The sequence below is a fragment of the Ruditapes philippinarum genome, unplaced genomic scaffold (assembly GCF_026571515.1).
Source record: "Ruditapes philippinarum isolate M1 unplaced genomic scaffold, ASM2657151v2 ctg1389_1_1_1_1, whole genome shotgun sequence".
Lineage (NCBI taxonomy): Eukaryota > Metazoa > Mollusca > Bivalvia > Venerida > Veneridae > Ruditapes > Ruditapes philippinarum.
The window spans coordinates 50-23,678 of record NW_026865599.1 but is presented as its reverse complement, the minus strand read 5'-3'; the positions used below and the strand labels follow the sequence as shown (position 1 = coordinate 23,678).

General features: G+C 34.1%; 2 protein-coding genes across 2 annotated transcripts in view; both read right to left on the bottom strand.

Annotated features, from left to right (window-relative positions):
* Nucleotides 1–3,925, bottom strand: part of LOC132729681 (serine/threonine-protein kinase TBK1-like) — a 117,751-nt gene extending 113,826 nt beyond the window's left edge. The window contains exon 1 of the mRNA XM_060715493.1: nt 3,797–3,925. Coding sequence (XP_060571476.1) covers nt 3,797–3,802 — 6 coding nt within the window. The 5' untranslated portion in view covers nt 3,803–3,925. The remainder of the gene's footprint in view (nt 1–3,796) is intronic.
* On the bottom strand, nt 3,889–9,676 carry LOC132729682 (uncharacterized; the record flags this gene model as incomplete). The annotated part of the gene is made up of 3 exons (XM_060715496.1): nt 3,889–3,948; nt 7,702–7,824; nt 9,365–9,676. Coding segments are annotated over 3 exons (495 nt in total), but the record flags the coding sequence as incomplete, so codon positions are not given.
* Between the last annotated feature and the right edge of the window lie 13,953 nt (nt 9,677–23,629).

Here is a 23,629-nt window from a genome sequence, read left to right as displayed (position 1 = left end):
CAGCAAAAATTCCTTCCTTTACTACCATCTACACATTAAGGTAATTCATCTCTGGGAGTTTGTCAGGAAGGTTGTTTTGATGATTTCTAGGTCAAGTTCGAAGATGGGTCATCTCCGGTCAAAAACTAGGTCACAGGAGCTAAAAATAGAAAAAGTTTGTTAACACTCTAGTGGCTGCAGTTTTGATCCAAATATCCTGGAAATTTGTCAGTAAGGTTGTTTTGATAATTTCTAGGTCAAGTTCGAAGATGGGTTATCTCTGGTCAAAAACTAGAAATGTGTCCATAGGACACGGTTGCCCCCACCCGCCACTGTTCTGTCAATCTTATGACTCTAGGTCAAATATTTTTTGGACTACATGTGCCACAAGTTGAAAACTAAAAATCAACAAAGGGCCATAATTCTGTTCAATTTGGTCGCAGCAAAAATTCCTTCCTTTACTACTATCTACACATTAAGGTTGTTCATCCCTGGAAGTGTAAGCAAAATCTGCCATCCGGTTTAAGAGGAGTTGCGTTCACAAAATTTCTACATAGTATAAAGTGGAAAAATCAACAAAGGGCCATAATTCTGTTAAGTTTGGTCGCAGCGAAAATTTCTTCCTTTTGTACCATCTACACATTAAGGTTGTTCATCCCTGGAAGTTAAAGCAAAATCTGCCATCTGGTTTAAGAGGAGTTGCGTTCACAAAATTTCTACATAGTATATAGTGAAAAAATCAACAAAGGGCCATAATTCTGTTAAGTTTGCTCGCAGCTAAAATTCCTTCCTTTTGTACCATCTACACATTAAGATTGTTCATCCCTGGAAGTTTAAGCAAAATCTGCCATCCGGTTTAAGAGGAGTTGGGTTCACAAAATTTCTACATAGTATATAGTGAAAAAATCAACAAAGGGCCATAATTCTGTTAAATTTGGTCGCAGCAAAAGTTCCTTCCTTTTGTACCATCTACACATTAAGGTTGTTCATCCCTGGAAGTTTAAGCAAAATCTGCCATCCGGTTTAAGAGGAGTTGGGTTCACAAAATTTCTACATAGTATATAGTGAACAAATCAACAAAGGGCCATAATTCTGTTAAATTTGGTCGCAGCAAAAATTCCTTCCTTTACTACCATCTACACATTAAGGTAATTCATCTCTGGGAGTTTGTCAGGAAGGTTGTTTTGATGATTTCTAGGTCAAGTTCGAAGATGGGTCATCTCCGGTCAAAAACTAGGTCACAGGAGCTAAAAATAGAAAAAGTTTGTTAACACTCTAGTGGCTGCAGTTTTGATCCAAATATCCTGGAAATTTGTCAGTAAGGTTGTTTTGATAATTTCTAGGTCAAGTTCGAAGATGGGTTATCTCTGGTCAAAAACTAGAAATGTGTCCATAGGACACGGTTGCCCCCACCCGCCACTGTTCTGTCAATCTTATGACTCTAGGTCAAATATTTTTTGGACTACATGTGCCACAAGTTGAAAACTAAAAATCAACAAAGGGCCATAATTCTATTAAATTTGGTCGCAGCAAAAATTCCTTCCTTTACTACTATCTACACATTAAGGTTGTTCATCCCTGGAAGTGTAAGCAAAATCTGCCATCCGGTTTAAGAGGAGTTGCGTTCACAAAATTTCTACATAGTATAAAGTGGAAAAATCAACAAAGGGCCATAATTCTGTTAAGTTTGGTCGCAGCGAAAATTTCTTCCTTTTGTACCATCTACACATTAAGGTTGTTCATCCCTGGAAGTTAAAGCAAAATCTGCCATCTGGTTTAAGAGGAGTTGCGTTCACAAAATTTCTACATAGTATATAGTGAAAAAATCAACAAAGGGCCATAATTCTGTTAAATTTGGTCGCAGCAAAAGTTCCTTCCTTTTGTACCATCTACACATTAAGGTTGTTAATCCCTGGAAGTTAAAGCAAAATCTGCCATCCGGTTTATTAGGAGTTGCGCTCACAAAATTTCTACATAGTATATAGTGAACAAATCAACAAAGGGCCATAATTCTGTTAAATTTGGTCGCAGCAAAAATTCCTTCATTTACTACCATCTACACATTAAGGTTGTTCATCTTTGGAAGTTTAAGCAAAATCTGCCATCCGGTTTAAGAGGAGTTGCATTCACAAGATTTCGGGACGTACGGACAGATGTATGGATGGACAATTGCAACGCTATATGCTCCCATTATGTGGGGGCATAACTAGGTAACAGGAGCTAAAAATAGAAAAAGCTTGTTAACACTCTAGTGGCTGCAGTTTTGATCCAAATATTCTGGAAATTTGTCAGAAAGGTTGTTTTGATGATTTCTAGGTCAAGTTCGAAGATGGGTCATCTCCGGTCAAAAACTAGGTCACAGGAGCTAAAAATAAATACACCCTTATTCATAATTGCAAAGCCATGTTTTCAATTAAAAATAGCATTAGGGTCATGGGTCACCAAATGTCATGCAAAGGTATCCAAACTTAAATTCTCGCTAGTCACGTGATGATTAGGGCAGCATTATGGCGGTGAATTTTATGAAATGTAAACCCACTGATAAACTTTGAGGCATTATTTCATCAATCTAACGTTCTGTGTTCAAAAATATAGACTGAAGTGTCTCAAATATATCTAACTACCTGTATTAAAATAGCTTTTGTCCAGATCACCCAAATTTATTGACTTACAGCATGAGATAAATATGTCACGGTTCTGGTTGACTTTCGATACGGGATTGGCTTAAGTGAACAGGTCTAGCAGTACTATTACACCTGTTCGCTGAAGTCTCTTTAGCTTAGTCCAACTAATTAGACTTGTCAAAGAGACACCAAGATAATTTTGGACGGGCTATGTCTTTTTCCAAGTCCAACCTGGAACTGCATTTTAATGCTAGGACGCTTCCCAATTAGAAGTTGTTGGGAGCGAAAATTAGACAAGTTTAGAAGAAACGGCCTACATTACCTGAAAGAGAACCGTTTTTTTATACAAGGTTCCAAATTATCATACTTCAAAGTCGAACAAAAGTCCAAATATTCCACTTTATTTTTTGATATTGTTGAAAATCATTGTAGGCAGCCATATTGGAAATATAGAACGAATGACGCAGGCGCATGGTAAAATTTTCATGGTGTAACACATGTATCGGCGGCAATCGGTTGTATTTGTCAAGCTTTATTATACTATTTGTTTATGGTATTGGTGTGAATTTATTGCAGGAATAACTCTTATATTAACACACAAATATTTCAGCATTAAAAATAAAATGTAAAAAGGAATTTCTGATAACCTTACTTAGAAATTGAATAGTTTATGATATCCGACGTCAGATACTGTGTCTGTTTAAAATGTCAAATTAGAAATTATAAAGTTGGATTTTTTAACATCTGTGATCATTAGGTGAAAATTCTAAACTGCCTTTTTTATTTTATAACTCGGCCGTGATTTCGCACGAACAAAAATACAATGTAATTATAGGTACATCTTAATGAAATATAATTATACTATACACGATGAAGAAAGAAAGTTCTTCAAAGAAGAATTTCAATTTGTATTACACTGACTCCATATCAATTTTGAGTTTATCATCTTGAAAACAATACTGAGGACAGTTGCGTAGGTGAAGTTCAAAACAACCAAAATTACTTAAAAATAGGGGGAAACCAGAATCCATCCCACAAGCAATATGCCCGAAGCGGCAAAATGAAAATGTGCCTTTGGTTTGATTGAACCTACCACGAACGGCACAATTTTTTTATAGTTCTTGGAAAAAAATTCAGTAATATAGCAAAATTCAGTTTAATATCTGTTGGGAAAGAAGTTCAGCTGTACATACCTCCATAAACTGATGAATTTCTCTGCACTTTTATCATTCATAGAATCCAGTATAGTTACAGTTCTGTCCCTTGTGTTGGCATGCAGTCAAACCTAATGATTACCATTGACATTTATTGGTAAGATAAGATGCTTGAACTTCAGAAACTGTCCCTGAAATATTTTAGTTAAGCATAAACATTTTACTGTTATGTTCAAAATTGCATTAATTTGTATATCCAACCATATTTTTCATACTGATAAGGCTATACAACACTTTTTATATTGATAAGGTATATAAACAGTGGCTAGAGAAATCCAGAAGTTTCTGTATCAGTATAAATTATCTAACTCTCATGTTATAGGTAAATTGGGGGGGGGGGGATTTAGATTTACGCTTGCCTGTCCATCGCTTCCATCTGTTCACATTTTTGTGTCGCACATATCTCAAATAGTATTTGACCTAGCAGTCAAGAAACTTTATGTTTATCAGCATGTGAAGTTGTGCACCTGGGTATTTTCGTGTGGATATATTTAGTATTTTTAAAGTTATTGCCCTTGACTTGGTAAAAATTTGCAATTTTCAACTTGTGTCACACGTAGCTCAAAAAGTATTTGAAGTAGAGTCATGAAAGTTTACAGGAATGTTGATCACTGTCGGGTATGTGAAACAGTGCAAATTTTCCGTGATTCGGTGCTTCCATCCAATATTGAGGAAGGTAAACAACAAGAAGGTATGTGTCATTTTACTTCTATGGAATATTTTTCATGTTAAGTAAAAATAAATAACTATAAGATCAATAAGTTCATAATCAAGAGACAAAACAGAAAGTAGACAAAGGGACTCCACTGAGGTTTAAAAGCCTAAAAACATAACATTTGAATTTCTTACATAAATGAGGTGGGGCACTTTAAACACAAATATATGCAAATATAGTTAAGAAATATACTTTGAAATAAATAGAAAATCATATCTTTATGCTTTTCTTAGTCGGATTTGAGTGAAAAGCGTTTAAACGGAGTTTGGTGACCCCAAATTTTTTCTGTTTTAAAATGTTTCAGTTATCATATTCTGATAACATGCCAAATTTAAAGAAATTCTATTGATTCAGAACAGTTTTAATTAAATTTGCCTATATGTCTTCATGAAAACTCCGGAAAACGTCTTTAATAAGTATCAAAGTTCATTTATGGAGTGAAGGTCAAGATCAGTCTGGTCAACTTGAATGGCTTGTCCAAAGTGTTGTTGTGTCCAAGTATGAAGGTAATCGGAAATCCATTAAGAATTTTTAAAACAAGATTGCATTTGAGAAAAATGCTATGCCACCGCATTAATACAACACTAAATAGTAGTGTAGGAACAGATTTTTTTTGTTTCTTTACAATTTTGAAGATTGTCATAAAGCATAGATCCCTGACCTATCTTTTTTTTTATCAGATAAGTGGTTAAATCTAATGTTAACTCAATAAAAGATCAGAGTAGGAATATATCAATGCACTCAAGTCTAGTGAATTTGGTGGTAAAGGTCATATTTCACACAGCCTAAATTTCATGACTACATCAAAGGACAACACAGTAAGACACTTTGTCAAAATCTAGGTCAGCTGAAATCAAAGTTCACTTAACATCTTAATCTGTGCACAGGGTTCAAATTTCATAGCTGTACATCAAAGGACAAGAAAGGAGGTCACATCAACAAAATCTAGGTCACCTGATATCAAAGTTCAATTTTACAACTAAAACTGTGCACATGGTCAAAATTTCTTTGCTGTACATCAAAGGACAAGAAAGTAGGTCACTGTCCCCTTGGGCAAGGCAAAATTTTGGACCCAAGGGTTTAATTCAAAACAATCTTGATACAGGTCCACCAAACAACATTTCAAGTAAAATATCTAAGCTGTAGCTTTCTCCCATTCAGAAAACATTTGTTTTATTTTCTGTTTTTACTATGTGTACATAATGAGAATCACTGCCCCGGGCAGGGCCAATTAAATTGACACCAGGGGAAAAAATTTGAACAACTTTAGTAGAGGACCTATAGATGATATTATATAGCAAACATCAAAGCTCTATCCCTTGTTCCTTGAGACAAAAATAATTTTTATTTTTTTTACTATGTGTACATAGTGAAAATCAATGACCCCTGGGGGTGGGGCCAATTTTGACCCCAGGGCTATAAAATTTGTACAATCTTGCTAGAGGTTCACTACATAATGTTTCATGCAAAATTTCTTAAACTCTAGTCTTTGTAAATTTAAAGAAGATGATTTTTTAAGTTTTTACTTTTAACATATAAAGAAAACCTATGGCCCCCAGGGCAGGGCTAATTTTGACACTAGAGGCAAAATTTTTGAACAACCTTTGGTTAGAGTTCCTATAGATGATATCATTTAACAAATATTAAAGCTCTAAGCCTTGTACCTTCAGACAATAAGATTTTTTACTATATATATATTTAAAAATCAATGACCCCTGGGGCGGGGGCAATTTTGACATCAGGGCTATAATTCAACAACAATCTTGCTTAGAAGTTCACTTCACAATGTTTTCATGCAAAAATATCTAACCTCTAGCATTTGTCAATTGCTAGAAGAAATTTTTAAAAGTTTTTACTATAAGTTTTTACTATATACATATAAGGAAAACCAATGACCCCCCGGGGGCCGATTTTGACCCCAGGGCTATAGTTTGAACAATCTTTGGTAACAGACAATGCCTTATGCAAAATATCTAAGCTCTAGGCCTTTTGGGTCCTTACAAGAAGGTATTTTAAGTTTTTACTATATGTACATATAGTGAAAATCAATGCCACTCGGGGCGGGGCTGATTTTGATCGTGACCCCAGGGCTATAATTTAAACAATCTTGGTAAGGGTCTACCAGACAATGCCTTATGAAAAATATCTAAGCTCTAGGCCTTTTGGGTCTTTACAAGAAGGTATTTTAAGTTTTTACTATATGTACATATAGTGAAAATCAAATGACCCCCGGGGCAGGGGCAATTTTTGACCCTAGGGCTATAATTTGAACAATCTTGGTAGAGGTCTACCAGACAATGCCTTAATGCAAAAAATCTAAGCTCTAGGCCTATTGGGTCTTTACAAAAAGGTATTTTAAGTTTTTACTATATGTACATATATTGAAAATCAATGACCCCCGGGGCCGGGCCAATTTTGACCCCAGGGCTATAATTTGAACAATCTTGGTAGAGGTCTACCAGACAATGCCTTATGCAAAATATATAAGCCCTAGACCTTTTCAGTCTTTACAAGAAGGTATTTTAAGTTTTTACTATATGTACATATAGTGAAAATCAATGACCCCCGGGGCGGGGCCGATTTTGACCCCAGGGCTATAATTTGAACAATCTTGGTAGAGGTCTACCAGACAATGCCTTATGCAAAATATCTCAGCTCTAGGCTTTTTGGGTCTTTACAAGAAGATTTTTTAAATTTATTCTTTAATTCCTTTTGGTTGCCATGGCAACCAGATTTCTGCATGGAATGAAATTCTTTGAACAACTTTGGAACCCCTTCACCCAAGGATCAATCCTGCCAAGTTTGGTTGAAATTGGACTAATGGTTTTTCACAAGAAGATTTTTTAAGTTCACTATATAATCTATATAACACACACACACACAAACAAACAAACACACACACACACACACGCACACACACACAGGTGAATCGCTATATGCCACCGCATCGCAGATGCTGCGGTGGCATAAAAATATGTTTTAAGGACGGCAATGACAACATGTACATAGAATTACTTTTTTTTTCTTCTTTAAAAAAGTTCAGAATAAAGTTGACCATTTTCAAAATTAGTATGACCAAGATTTGTATTCACGTAATAAACTTCCGGACTAACAGGCTTATGTCTGGACAATAAAATTATATTAATATTTTACAAGGGTTTATTTTTACCTTTTTAAATAGCCAATGGCCAAGGTTGCCATTCTCCCACAATACCGCTGTGTAAGATGGGAACACAAATATGTCAGTTACATTCATTTGTGTTTTGAGCAATCCAAGAAATGCATTTTCTATCTGCAAATGATATGAAATATAAATCAACATAATATTAAACAAGTATTCCATTGACATTGGTTTGTTTCAGGTTTTAATATGCTCTTTGTACATAAGAGGGAGATAACTCCCTGAAAATGGTTCTCAAGACCTTTATTTCTACTTGACTTTATTTCCACAAACAATTCTTGAAATGTTCAAAAATAGACAATACACAAAATATATAAATAATTATTACTACTATTATCATTTGCAGTTGATTTCCATTGCAAAAATGTACGTATGTTTGTCTAAATATATGTATAAGAGTAGCTTTGAATCAAACATTATTGGACCTGTACTTGTTTTTTGAGCTTTTGGTTAATAAAATGAAAGAATGGCCTTGTGTTAACCCTTTACCCCATATATATATGCGAAACAACGCACTTTCGACTCCCCCCCCCCCCCTTTTAGGCCTAAAATAGTGAAAAAATGTTCTATTTGGGCCCCAAACACATGTTTTCGTTTGAGAAATGTTGCTAAAAAAAGTGAGCACTTTTTCGGCGCAGCCCTCCATCCAAAAGATACATCAGGGGGTTGCCAGAAGGGGGATGTGCCCCCTTCTGTTTGGGGGATTTGAAGGGGGGCGGAGTCCCCCTGATGGCCAAGAAAAGTTTGGACTTGTGAGAGGCTAAAAATGACCCCTGGTTGATCATAACGTAACGTGTAACCAAAGCTGAAAAGCCTTTGACTCTATCTCAATCCCTTAAGAAGTTGCAGCACTTTGAAATAAAATTTGATGTAAAAAATCGAGGCAAAATAGTGATTTTTGGCAATTTTGAGATGTCCCCTTGTTGCCATGGTAACAGGAAATTTAAGACTGAGCATGTCGTTACAAAGGCAATGGTCCAGTCAACATTTGTGCCAAGTTTGATTAGTACTGAAGCATTTTTCATAGTTTCATAGCAGTTTGAACTTGTAACAGGAGGCTTTTCAGTGAAAACGGCCATTTTTCACAATATGCTCATGAGGGAAAGGGTTACCTAAAAATATAAATGTTACAAAACAACAATTTTTCACCAAAATTAGGTGAAAGACAACATGTTAAGATGGAAAAACTAAATTTTGGGTGACTAAAGTTTTTCATCATTTTTTGTTAACCCCATATATACGCGAAAGAACGAACTTTCGACCCTCACCTTTATTAGGCCTAAAATAGTGAAAAAATGTACTATTTGGGCTCCAAGCACATGTTTTCATTTGAGAAATGTTGCTAAAAAAGTGAGCACTTTTTCGGCGTCGCCCCCCATCCAAAAGATACATCAGGGGGTTGCCAGAAGGGGGATGTGCCCCCTTCTGTTTGGGGGGTTTGAAGGGGGGCTGGAGTCCCCTTGATCGTCAAGAAAATTTTGGACTTGTGAGAGGCTAAAAATGACCCCTGGTTGATCATAATGTAACGTGTAACCAATGCTGAAAAGCCTTTGACTCTATCTCAATCCCTTGAGGCTTTTCAGGAGGCTTTTCAGTGAAAACGGCCATTTTTTGTTACTTTAAAACAAGAGTAAATAGTGATTTACAGTACCTTATCATTCAGCCATTGTCCATAATCCAGTGTTTTAAGATCCTCTTCTTCAATGCACTCACCACCTACAGAGAGCCTGGAATTTGGCAGATTAACAGTCTGGTCTGGCAATGGCATCAAATGGTCAGGTTGAGAAACCAGTGTCTTAGCAATGGTTGCCATCGGTTCAAACAGCTCCATGGCTCTGCAGCATACAACGGACAAAACCAATGTCATGGTTCTTTTTTCTGATATTGTAGCTTCTAAGTGTCTTAGTTCTGGCAGAAGTTGTGCAGCAAATAGATCCAACTCTTCTTTAAAGTCTCTGGCAACCTGTTTGAAAGAGAAGAAAAACAGACAGCTGTTAGCATACATCAATATTAGCTAGAAATTTCCAAACATTTATCATTTATCACCAATGTTCTTAATGGTGGTTGACTTGTATGTTTAATATGATGGAATTGTCTTTTGCCACACAGCAGTATTAGTAACAGTCTAAATATATTTTACATCTGGTCTGAAACAAGTAAAAATTCCCTTTGACTATCAAAATGCAATTAAATTAAATACTTGTCCCGAGATTGTAAGATTAAATTGGGAAAAAAATCATAAAATTAAATTATCCAATGAATATCATTTTTGTGCCCCCACTTTAGTGGCGGGCATTTAGATTTACCCTTGTCCGTCCGTCCTTCCTTCCGTCCGTTCTCTTTTGTGTCGCACGTAACTCAAAAAGTATTTGACCTACAGTCATGAAACTTTACAGGAATGATGATCAGCATGTGTAGTTGTGCACCTGGGTATTTTTATCTGGATATTTTTAGTATTTTCAGAGTTATTGCCCTTGACATAGTAAAATTTTGCAATTTTCAACTTGTGTCGCACGTAACTCAAAAAGTGTTTGACCTAGAGTCATGAAACTTTACAGGAATGTTGATCAGCATGTGTAGTTGTGCACCTGGGTATTTTCGTCTGGATGTTTTTAGTAATTTTAGAGTTATTGCCCTTGACTTAGTAAAATTTTGCAATTTTCAACTTGTGTCGCATGTAACTCAAAAAGTATTTGACCTAGAGTCATGAAACTTTACAGGAATGTTGATCAGCATGTGAAGTTGTGCACCTGGGTATTTTCGTCTGGATATTTTTAGTATTTTTAGCTCACCTGTCACACAGTGACAGGGTGAGCTTTTGTGATAGCTTTTCGTCCGGCGTCCGTCCGGCCGTAAACTTTTACTTTAAATGACATCTCCTCATAAACCACTAAGCCAATTTCATCCAAACTTCATAGGAATGTTCCTTTGGTGGTCACCTTTAAAAATTGTTCAAAGAATTGAATTCCATGCAGAACTCTGGTTACCATGGCAACCAAAAGAAAAAACTTTAAATATCTTCTTTTAAAAAACCATAAGAGCTAGAGCATGAAACATCTTCTAGTGAGTGTCTACCAAGTTTGTTCAAATAAAATCCCTGGGGTCAAAATTGGCCCCGTCCCAGGGGGTCATTGATTTTCCCTAAATGCTTATAGTAAAAACTTAAAAAATCTGCTTTTAAAGAACCCAAAGACCTAGAGCTAAGATATTTAGCATGAAACATCTTCTAATGAGTGTCTACCAAGTTTGTTCAAATAAAAGTCCTGGGGTCAAAATTGGCCCCGCCCCAGGGGGTCATTGATTTTCCCTATATGCATATAGTAAAAACTTAAAAATCTTCTTTTAAAGAACTCAAAGAGCTAGAGCTAAGATATTTAGCATGAAACATGTTCTAATGGGTGTCTACAAAGTTTGTTCAAATAAAAGCCCTGGGGTCAAAATTGGCCCCGTCCCGGGGGTCATTGATTTTCCTTAATTGTGTATAGCAAAAACTTAAAAAAATCTTCTTTGAAAAAACCCAAATAGCTAGAGTTTAGATATTAAGCATGAAACATCTTCTAGTGAGTGTCTACAAAGTTTGTTCAAATAAAAGCCCTGGCGTCAAAATTGGCCCTGTCCCGAGGGTCATTGATTTTCCTTATATGTGTATGGCAAAAACTTAAAAATCTTCTTTGAAAAAACCCAAATAGCTAGAGTTTAGATATTAAGCATGAAACATCTTCTAGTAAGTGTCTACAAAGTTTGTAAGTTTGTTCAAATAAAAGCCCTGGGGTGAAAACTGGCCCTGCCCCATAGGTGTCATTGTTTTTAATTATATGTGTATAGTAAAAACTTAAAAAATCTTCTTTTAAAAAACCCAATGAGCTAGAGGTAAGATGTTTAACATGAAACATCTTCTTGTGGGTGTCTACCAAGTTTGTTCAAATAAAAGCCCTTGGGTTAAAATTGGCCCTGCTGGTGGGGGTGGGGGGTGCAGAGGTCATTGTTTTTCATGTGTGTAGTAAAAACTTAACATCATGAAACATCTTCTAATGGGTGTCTTCCAAGTTTGTTCAAATAAAAGCCCTGGGGTTTAAACTGGCCCTGCTCTGGGGCCTATATACAGGTCAGCGACCTCAGGGCCTTCATGGCCCTCTTGTTAGAGTTATTGCCCTTGACTTAGTAAAATTTTGCAATTTTCAACTTGTGTCGCATGTAACTCAAAAAGTATTTGACCTAGAGTCATAAAACTTTACAGGAATGTTGATCAGCATGTGTAGTTGTGCACCTAGGTATTTTTATCTGGATAATTTTAGTATTTTTAGAGTTATTGCTCTTGACTTAGTAAAATTTTGCAATTTTCAACTTGTGTCGCATGTAACTCAAAAAGTATTTGACCTAGAGTCATGAAACTTTAAAGGAATGTTGATCAGCATGTGTAGTTGTGCACCTGGGTATTTTCATCTGGATTTATTTAGTATTTTTAGAGTTATTGCCCTCGACTTGTAAAATTTTGCAATTTTCAACTTGTGTCGCATGTAACTCAAAAAATATTTGACAAAGAGTCATGAAACTTTACAGGAATATTGATCAGCATGTGTAGTTGTGCACCGGGTATTTTTGTCTGAATTTATTTAGTAATTTTAAAGTTATTGCCCTTGACTTATAAAATTTTTGCAATTTTCAACTTGTGTCGCATGTAATTCAAAAAGGATTTGACCAAGAGTCATTAAACCTTACGGGAAGGTTGCTCAGCATATTTAGTTTTGCACCTGGGGTTTCGCTTGTGGATTTATCCAGTATTTGTAGAGTTATTTCCCTTGACTTAGTAAAAACCATTTCATTATGTTGTTATTTGTTCCTTGAGTGCTTGATTTAGAATCAACGAACTTTACAGGAATAATGATCAACATCACTAAATTACAGGAATAATGATTCACATCACTGTGAAGCTATGCACCTGGGACTTTGCATGTGGATTTTTTTCAGTTTTGTTAGAGTTATTGCCCTTGACTTACAGTAGTATAAATTTGCAATTTTCAACTTGTTCATGCATAGCTCAAAAAGTATTTCACTTGTAGGCCTGAAAGTTTACAAGAATGTTGGTCAGCATGTGTACTTATGCACCTTGGGGTTTGCTTGTGGATTTATTCAGTATTTGTAAAATTCTTGCCCTTTACTAAGTAAAAGATTTTTTAGTTTTCAAAAAATATTTGACCTAGAGTCATAAGATTGACAGAACAGTGGCGCGGTGGGGGCACCCATGTCCTATGGACACATTTCTAGTTTAATTAAACATTTATGTTTCTTTCATGAACTTAAACAACTTTAGTTTCAGAATATGAAAGTAATGACTATCAACTGTTTAAAAGCACTGAAAATTTTTATATTGACAAGATTATCTTGAGTGCTTTCATGAAAAATTATAATATTCTAAGTAAAAACTAAAATAATTTTGACTGTGCCAAAATATTACTGTTTTCCAACTCCTTTTAAGGAGATAATTATTCCATGCCCAATAAGCATTTCAATATTTTTGCAAAAATGTTTCATTTGTTTTTTTTCCCTTAATATAAGATAAAATTATTTTATGTTATGATAGATTTTTGGACAAGTAATAAAGAGGCAATTAAGGCTCTTTCACCCCTTGACTTCTAGACTCCTTGGCATAATTATAAAGATGACTTCTAGACCCTTGACTCTTAGACCCCTTTTTTACATCACGTAAATTCTGCATCGTTTCACGTACCCGACAGTGATCAACAGTCCTGTAAACTTTCATGACCCATGTTCAAACTCATCTGAGCATAGGGGTGTAACAATACAGCAAAAACCGTATTGCAATATATTGCCATTTTGCTGAAACGTATTGCAATACGTATTGTCGTGTATATGTTTTGATGTAAAGATGGAGTAACATTTATATATTATTATTATATGTATATATTTTAATAGACACTTAATAAAAATGTAAGGAATAAATAGAAAGTAAAGTGTCACACAATTTGAAAAACAAAACTAGTCGCGTGTGACCTTTCACATCTGGGCCGCTTATGTAAATTATGCGGCCGCTTATTGACTTTTAAGTGTACTAGTTGTCGGATACTTTTATCTTACGTTGGCGCCAACAAAATTAGCCAATTAAAGATTTTATGTGAAATTTGTACAAAATTAGAAGGCAAATAATTGAAAAATATGATTTTTATAAAATACCGGTTTTCCAAAAATCGTACCGCGGTACGAAATTAATTTTTTCATATTGCAATATATCGGTATACCGGTAAACCGTTACACCCTTATCTGAGCAATTACCTAGACAAAGCATCCTGACAAAGTTTGATGATGATATGAGTCAAAAATGTGACCGCTAGAGTGTTAACAAACAAATATGGACAGCCGACAGACGACAGACATTCAAAGATCCTAAAAGCTCACCCTAAAAATGGTTTAGCTCTTGTAGTTTCAGGAAGAAGTTTTACCTCAAACATATATGAAATGTTTCCAGATCCCCCTTTTATTTCGCTCCTTGTCTCCATATTTAACCCCACTTGTTGCCAACATACACCTAAAATTGAAAAAACAAGCAATTATCATAGTATTGCAAGCAATCCATAAGTCCCCTACCGGTTAGAACCCCATCAACATTCTGAAGGGCCATTGGCCATTCACTTATGTTTCAAGTTTTCTCTATTTTAAGTAAATTTGTTGGAAAAGTTCTTTAAAAGTGATCACAGGAAACAGTTTTTATGAACAGACAGACAGACGGACTGAAGGACACTCTAAAGTTAATATTTGAAACATCCCGGTTACCAAAATATAACATTTTAAAAGCAAAAGATAACTCTTGAATTAAAGATGCAATTTCATAAAATTTTCAGCTCTTTTTGACTTATCACAAATATTGTTATATTTGCCATGTTTTAAGCCTATTTGTTGCCAAGGCAACTGATATTTTTTCATAATAGGAAGAACAGATAAGACATGCATAATCTCAAGACTGCTATCTACCCATATGTCAAGTTTCATAAAAATATTTCCAGTACTTTTTGAGTTATCACTGGATTCAGTTTATGTGTAAAATTTGCCATATTTTCAGTCTATGTGTTGCCATAGCAACCAGAATTTTCAACATAGGAAGAAAAGAAAAAGACATGCATAATCTCAAGACTGCCATCTACCCATATGTCAAGTTTCATAAAAATCTTTCCAGTACTTTTTGCTTTATCACTGGATCCAGTTTATGTGTAAAATTTGCCATATTTTCAGCCTATTTGTTGCCATAGCAACCAGAATTTTCAACATAGGAAGAAAAGAAAAAGACGAGCATAATTCCAAGACTGCCATCTACCCATATGTCAAGTTTCATAAAAATATTTCCAGTACTTTTTGCGTTATCACTGGATCCAGTTTATGTGTAAAATTTGCCATATTTTTAGCCTATTTGTTGCCATAGCAACCAGAATTTTCAACATAGGAAGAAAAGAAAAAGACGTGCATAATCTCCATACTGCCATCTATCCATATACCAAGTTTCATAAAAATATTTTCAGTACTTTTCAAGTTATCGCGGGATCCAGTTTTGTGGACGGACGGACTGACTGACAGACGGACGGACAGACGGACGGAGGGTAAACCTAAAGTCCCCTCCGGTAAACCGGTAGGGGACTAACAAGCAATTATCATAGTATTGCAAGCAACCCATAAGTCCCCTACCGGTTAGAACCCCAGCAACATTCTGATGGGCCATTGGCCATTCAATTTTACCACTGAATGAATGACATAAATGAACTTAAATCTTTTGAGTTCTAAGTTTGTCTATATCACAGTAATGTGTTAAGTTTCCCTGCCTAGTAAGGAAATTATGTTTATACAACCTTGTCATAGTATTACGATGTGGGATTTTCAAGAAAATCCTATAAGGAATGAAGAAGATGGAGTAAAAAATACCAATTTCTCGAAAAAATCTAAGTTCAAGGGGGACATAATTCTGGAAATAGTCTTGCTAGAGTATTTAACCTTCTCAAAAATGTTGACTGATAATTAGAAACATATATATGAAGTTTGAAGTAGATACATTAGGAAATAAAGTAATTATTTAAAAAAGACCACATTTTTTTTCCATAAAAATTCTATGTTCAAGGGAGGTAATACTGATAATTTTTGTGCTAGAGTTATAGACCCTTTCATTTAAGACCGTATTCAAGTTGTCGCCCTTGGATGACGTCATTGGGGGATACGGTGGACAATGCCGATACGATTAAGTACAATAATAGAGGGATATAAAGATCTTAATCCTTTCTCTTGTAAGATTGGCAGATTGAAATTGCCAAAATTTTGTGTAATTGAATAAGATATTACATAAAAAGGATGGTGAAATGAATAAAAATGTTTACTATAAGGCTAACGATTTGTTTTAATAGTAGACCATACTGCTGGGTAACTGATCATGATTACCATTTTCGTTTGATTCTTTATAATGAAAATTTTACCAGTCAGTTAAATCGTACTAACTTGCTAATACCAGAGATATAGATAATGTATCTATGTGTCTCTATGTGTCTGCTTATATACAATACCCAAAAGATATTTAGAGTTTCAAAAATGTAAGGATTCTGTAGTTTCGAAAAACGGCTGCGTAATATTTAATTGCAAGATACTGGTTTATTAAAAATCATTTTGATTTAAGCATTACTTAGACAAAGAAAAACAACAATATAAATCTATGTTATTTCAAAATAAATGTAAAGACATAATTAATACCATTAATTTGTGTCGGCAAAAAATGCACTCTCAAAAAATAGTCCCAGATTCACACCAATATATTTAAGCTGGTATTTAAGTAATGTTTTCAACTTGATACTTTTTAATTCATACTCTGCTTATCAAATATTTAAAACATTCACAAAAAACAAAAATAAGTTGTGGAACACGTTCACGGAAATTCGTTATTAACTGAATTATAATTTTACGTATTTTTGACTGTGCCAGTTGGTAGGACTCTGGATCGAGTATCAAATCAGTTAGGCATGACCAATAAAGTCCCTAGGATGATCCATAACAAAATTCGGACCATAAATATTTTGACAACTAACAAAAGTGACGTAATCTGATGTAATGTTACAACTCTAAAAAATGCACCCTGGTGATTTATGATATCACAGCCAAGTGCCGCTTGTATATTTCAACATGGGTACCCTCTTAATTAATATTTACGGTCCAGTGGCGTTTTTATATACACACTATTTATTTTAAAAAAATAATTTTACTGGGAAAGGCTTTTTTTTTTTAAAAACCAAAAAAGAATAATTTTCGTATAAAAATTATCAAAATTTATCTGTTGCGAATCTAAAAATTAAAAAAAAAGTCAATGCCATATGGTTTTCTTTTTCCCGGAATCATTTATAAAAATTATATCCTGCACTGGTATAATTTGAAATATTTTTATACGGCCATAATGAAAATGAATCAGTAAGTTTGACAGCAAATGCATTCTGTTATTGTTCTATTAAAGCTTGAAAAAAACTAATCATTAAAAAAGACAGTGGCAATCTTATTTTCAATGTTTGTCAAAATACGCCGGAATTTTCTAAATGACAGAAAATAAAAAACAGAAAAAATGGCCATTTAAATTTTATAATAGGCAATTTCAGTGTGTATGGGTGTTTATAAAATATTAAAATTTGATTTAGTTTACTAGCTTTACTATCCTTGCATTAGAGAAATCTAGATCTAATAAAATATATTCACTTTCAAATTTCGCTAAACATTTCACTCCGTAGCGAGAAGAATAATCCTCAATCTTTGTTTTTGTATTTTTTATATTGTCTTGATATTGAATTAATGTATGCATGCGTAAATTTCTACATGTTATAATCATAATTAAACGTTCAGTATTTATGCATTTAACTTTTCAATAAGCTTACATTCTATGCGGCCTGCAATGTTTTATCCCCCATTTACATCACATCCGGTGAGGGAAGTAACTCTTTCCTGACTGTTATCGCTTAAATGAAAGGGTCTATAAACCTTGTCACTTATGATGTGGTTGATGACCAGAAACTTATATTTAAAATTGGCTGATGACCAGAAACTTATATTTAAAATTTGAAGTAAAAAACCTTAAGAAATAAAGAACTAATAGTGAAAAAGCTGAAAAATTTAAATCAGAAATCTTGAAATTCAGGCTATTTGTTGCCATAGCAACCAGAATTTTCAACATAGGAAGAAAAGAAAAAGATGTGCATAATCTCCAGACTGCCATCTACCCATATTTCAAGTTTCATAAAAAATATTTTCAGTACTTTTTGAGTTATCACTGGATCCAGTTTATGTGTTAAATTTGCCATATTTTCAGACTATTTGTTGCCATAGCAACCAGAATTTCAACATAGGAAGAAAGAAAAAATGTGCATAATTCCATACTGCCATCTACCATATTCAAGTTTCATAAAAATATTTCAGTACTTTTTGAGTTATCACTGGATCCAGTTTATGTTTTAAATTTGCCATATTTTCAGACTATTTGTTGCGAATTTTCATTATAGGAACAAAAGAAAAAGACGTGCATAATCTCCATACTGCCATCTATCCATATATCAAGTTTCATAAAAATATTTTTAGTACTTTTTGCGTTATCTCGGGATCCAGTTTTGTGGACCGAAGGACTGACGGACCGACAGACGGACATTCTAACATTTTGGGTTTAGGGGCTATTTTCTTTGTTATTTTCTTTGTTTTCTTAAGGGCTACTAGCCCATAAACCCTTTGATCACAGAATGAACCATAATTGTTCTCTTTGTTTTCTTTACTTTTATATAGCCCCTAAACCCAAAATGTTTGCTCGGACAGACGGACGGAGGGTAAACCTAAAGTCCCCTCTGGTTAAACCGGTAGGGGACTAAAAAGCTCTGGAAAGATGTTTTTGACATTTTACTTATAATGTTAGTCTGTACAGACTTTATTCTATTCTTACTATTAAATTATCTTATCATTAAGGTATTTATGTTTTTATTATACATGCTGTGATCGACTACATTTCACAAATTGAAATCTCAGAACCACACCTTTCCTTGACAAAATCTTGCCAGGTTGAAAGCATTTCTATTTTATCTACAAATACAACTAACACAGATTGTCTATTTATGCCATTAAAAAAGTGGCCAAATTTTATTTGCCACACTGTCCTGACTAGGACTCGAACTATCATATGGCATATAATGACATATGCCAGGTGATTGCACTTATTAATATATGTCCATGAAATTTTAAGTGTAGGCCAAGATCGCCAATGTTTTTTCCCATTTCTTAAACATTTCCTGGCGCCGGATAGTATTTCCATTTAATGATTTTTTAAATCATGCATGAAACCCTTAGAAGTCAAATTATATAAAGTTTTCTCTTCCATTTTTGCAAAAATACCTTTTATTATTTAATTTTACCCATGAAATATGGTGCTATATCAGTCAAATATATTTCATATTTTTTAAAAATAAATATGAAAAATAAATATGAAAGTGGGAGGAGTCAAAACTCATATTTATTTTACGGGACTTCTTTCGCCATTTTGTTTGAAAAATCTGAAAATTCAAAACAAATTTTTGTCGAATTTTGTTTTGAAAACTATCTAGAATGATAGAAAACGGTCTAACTAAGAAAATAAATCCGAACACCAATATCTTTCATTCAGTCATTAACGCTGTACAGACGTTTAAAGAGTTGTTTACGTGACGTCACAATGTAGCGCTAAATATCACGTGCAAAACAAGACAATAATTATATTACTGCGCGCTGTACAATTGCAGTTGCGTAGCAAGCAAGGGGGTTCGTAACCATTTTTCTTTATATTGTAATTAAATAACAAGATTGCATTTGTAAAAAATGCTATGCCACCGCATAAATACAACACTAAAATAGTAATGTAGGAACACATTTTTTTTGTTTTGACCCCAGGGCTTTAATTTGAATAATCTTGCTAAAGGTTCACTACACAATGTTTACTGCAAAATGTCTCACCTCTAGCCTTTGTCAATTCGAGAAAGATGATTTTTTTAAAGTTTTTTACTATATACATGTAAGGAAAACCTATGACCCCGGGGCAGGGCTAGTTTGACACTAGAGGCAAAATTTGAACAACTTTGGTAGAGTACCTATAGATGATATCATATACCAAATATCAAAGCTCTAAGCCTTGTACCTTCAGACAATAAGATTTTTTAATTTTTTTACTATATGTACATAGTGAAAATCAATGACCCCGGGGGTGGGTTCCAATTTTGACCCCAGGGCTATAATTTGTTCAATCTTGCTAGAGGTTCACTACACAATGTTTCATGCAAAAAGTATCTAACCTCTAGCCTTTGTCAATTTAGAGAAGAATGATTTTTTAAGTTTTTTACTATATACCATATGAGGAAAAACCTATGACCCCCCGGGGCAGAGGCTAATTTTGACACTAGAGGCAAAAATTTGAACAACTTTGGTAGAGTACCTATAGATAATAACACATACCAAATATCAACCTCTAAGCCTGGTACCTTCAGACAAGAAGGTATTTTAAGTTTTTTATTATATGTACATATAGGGAAAAATCAATGACCCCCGGGCGGGGCCGATTTGGACCCAGGGCTATAATTTGAACAATCTTGGTAGAGGTCTACCAGACAATGCCTTATGCAAAATATCTAAGCTCTAGGCCTTTTGGGTCTTTACAAGAAGATTTTTTTAAATTTATTCTTATAATTCCTTTTGATTGCCATGGGGCAACCAGAAATTCTGCATGGAATGAAATTCTTTGAACAACTTTGGAAGGCCTTCACCCAAGGATCAATCCTGCCAAGTTTGGTTGAAATTGGACTAGGGTTTTTTCACAAGAAGATTTTTTAAGTTCACTATATTAATCTATAAAAAAAACCAAAAACCACAAAAAAAACAAAACACCCCACACAGGTAAAATTTCGCTTTTTAAATCCCCCAAACCGCATCGCAAAATTGCCCCGGGGGAAAAAAAAAAGGGTTTATTTTTTCGTTTTTTCTTTAAAATTGGAAATTTTTATTTCACCAAAGGGATAAAAATTTCCCACATTTTTTAAAACCCCCCGCCGCCCGGGGGCTCGTAAAATATGGGGGCTTTTATCAGGGTTTTGGAAAAAAATATTTTTCCCCATTTTTCCCCTTAAAAAGGGGAAAAAAAAAAACCTTTTTAAAACCCCCAAAATTTTAAATTTTTAAAAAAAAAATTACCCGTTTTCCCATTTAAAAAGTCAGGGGCAAAGGTATAAAACACTATAAAATATTTTTTTTCTGTACCTTTTTAATGACATTTTATTTTTTAAAACAGTTTAAGAAAAAACCCTCCGGGGGGATTTTACGGGTTTTTGGGACACGGGAAATCTGTACCAGGGGAAAAGTTAAAAAGGAAAGCAGTTTCGGGTTTCCAGTTTTTTTTTCCCAGAGGGGGGGAAAAATTAAAATTTTGGGAAAAAGTAAAAGGGCCGGGCCCCTGTTTTAAAGCTTGCCGGGGCTATGGGGGATTTACAGGATACCCCAAAAAACAAAAACCAGGAAATAAAATAAAAAACAAAATAAAACAAGGAAAGGGTGTCCAAAAGGGAACCGGGGGGTTCCCCCACCGGCCCATTTTTAATCCCGGACAAAAATTTTTAAAAAATTGGGAAAAAATTTTACAAAAAGTCAGGGGGCAAATAACTCAAAAATTAAAAAAAAATTTTTTTCCAGAAAAAAAATCCCCCAGGTCCCCAACCCAACCCCATGCTGAAAACATTTTTAAAAAGTTTTCGGGGGGCTTAGGTCAAAAAAATTTTTTTGAGTTACATTGGAAACAAAATTAAAATTAAACCCAACTTTTTTAAACTAATTTAAAGGGAAAATTTAACTTTTGGAAAAAAAATTTAAAAAAAAAACCCCCCAGGGAAAAAAACCCCGGGTGCAAAAAACTAACTTTGCTGATAAAAACATTCTGAAAAAGTTTCATGACTCATTTTAAAAAAATTTTTGGGGGTTTATGCGGAAAACAAGTTGAAAAAATGAAAAAAATTTTATTTAAAGCCCAAGGGAAATAACTTTTGAAAAACTAAAAAAAACCCAAACCCCAAAAAAACCCAAGGTTTCCCAACCCTTACACATGCTGATCAAAAAATTCCGGGGAAAAAAGGTTTCTTTTGCCCTCTGGGGTCAAAAAAAACTTTTTAAAATTTTAATCCCAAACACAATTTTAAAAAATTGAAATTTTAAAAAAGTTAAGGGAAATTTAACTCAAAAAAATCCAAAAAAATACCCGCAAAAAAATTACCCGGGGCCAAAAACAAAAAGTTTGATAAAAACCTTTCCTGTAAAGTTTCATGATCTGGTCAAATATTTTTTTTGAGTTAAAATGCCCAAAAATTTAAAATTGAAAAAATTTTACTTGCCCAAGGGCCCCAATTTATTTTTAAAATCCCTTAAAAATACCAAAACGAAAATCCAAAAAGGTGAAACCAAACTAAAACTTTGGTTTAAAATTCCTGTAAAATTTCAGGGAACTCAGGCCCCAAAAATTTTTTGAGTTACATCGAAACAAAAAGGTTAAAGGGAAAACCGGACGGACGGGCAAGGGAAAAAATTAAAATGCCCCCCAACAAAGGGGGGGGCCCCAAATATATTTAAAAATTTTTTTTGAAATTTCAAATTTTTCCGGGTTTAAATTTTTTTAAATTTAAAATTTGGGGAATAATCCCCTTTTTTAAATCAAAACTAAAAAAAGTTTTAATAAAAGCAGGGTTTTTTTTTGGATTGGGGGGAAAACAACCCAAACTTTCCAAGGGGGTTTGAGGGGAAAGTAAAAAAAAAAGTATTTTTTCTTTTGGGAAAAAATTATTGAAATTATTTGATATATGTTTTAATTTTGTTTTAATTTAAATTTTTTCCTTTCATTTTTAACCCGGGCCAAAAAAAATTTTAAACAAGGGGGGCCAGTTTGGCCCCCCAAAATCGGTTTCGCCAGGAAATTTCAACGGGGGAAATTTAACCCCATTTGTCAATTTTTTTGAGCATGGGAATATGTTAAACAAAAAATTTTTAAAAAGGGAATTTTCCATCAAGGGGGCTTTTAAAAGTTTTAACCCCAAATAAAATTTAAATATGAAAACCCTTATAAAAAAAACCCCTTAAAAGCTAAAAAAGTTTGGTGATAATTTTTCAATTTTTTTTCGTGGGAAAATTTTTAAAAAGGTTTTTCTTTTTTTGGTTTTAAGTGGCCCCAAAAAAGGGGGAAAATAAAAAAATTTAAATTTTGTGAGACATTTTGAAAAAAAAGCGAAAACCTAAGAAGGCTAAGAAAAAAGGTTTGGTGATCACCCAAATCAATTATTTCAAATTAAGGGGAAAAAGGGCTTTTTAAAAGGGTATTTTCCTATCTTTAGCTTAAGGGGGCCCCAAAAAAGGGGGCCAATTAAAATTAAATAATAAAAATTGTTTAAAAAAAAAATTAAACCCAAAAAATCCCTGGGGAAAAAATTTTGGTGATCATTTTTTAAATTTTTGGTTTCTAAAAAAAGATTTTTAAAAAGGTTTTTTTTTTTTATCTCAAAAGGGGGCCCCCAAAAAAAAGGGGCCCAAAAAAAAAATTAACAAATCTTGGATAAAAATTTTAAAAAGAATGCTACAAAAAAAAGTTTGGGTTTGATCAACCTTTCAATTATTTGTAAAAAAATAGATTTTAAAGGGATTTTTTCTTTTTTTGGGTTTTAAAGTTTTCCCCCAAAAAAGGGGCCCCAACACATTAAATGACCCAAATTTGATATAAAGGAATCCCCAAAAGGGTTTACAAAAAAAAGTTTGGTGATTACCCTTTAAATTTAGTTCTGAAAAGGAAGGGGGTCTAAAGGGTTTTTCATTTTTAAAGCCCTAGGGGACCCCAAAGGGGGGGCCCAAAATTAAAATT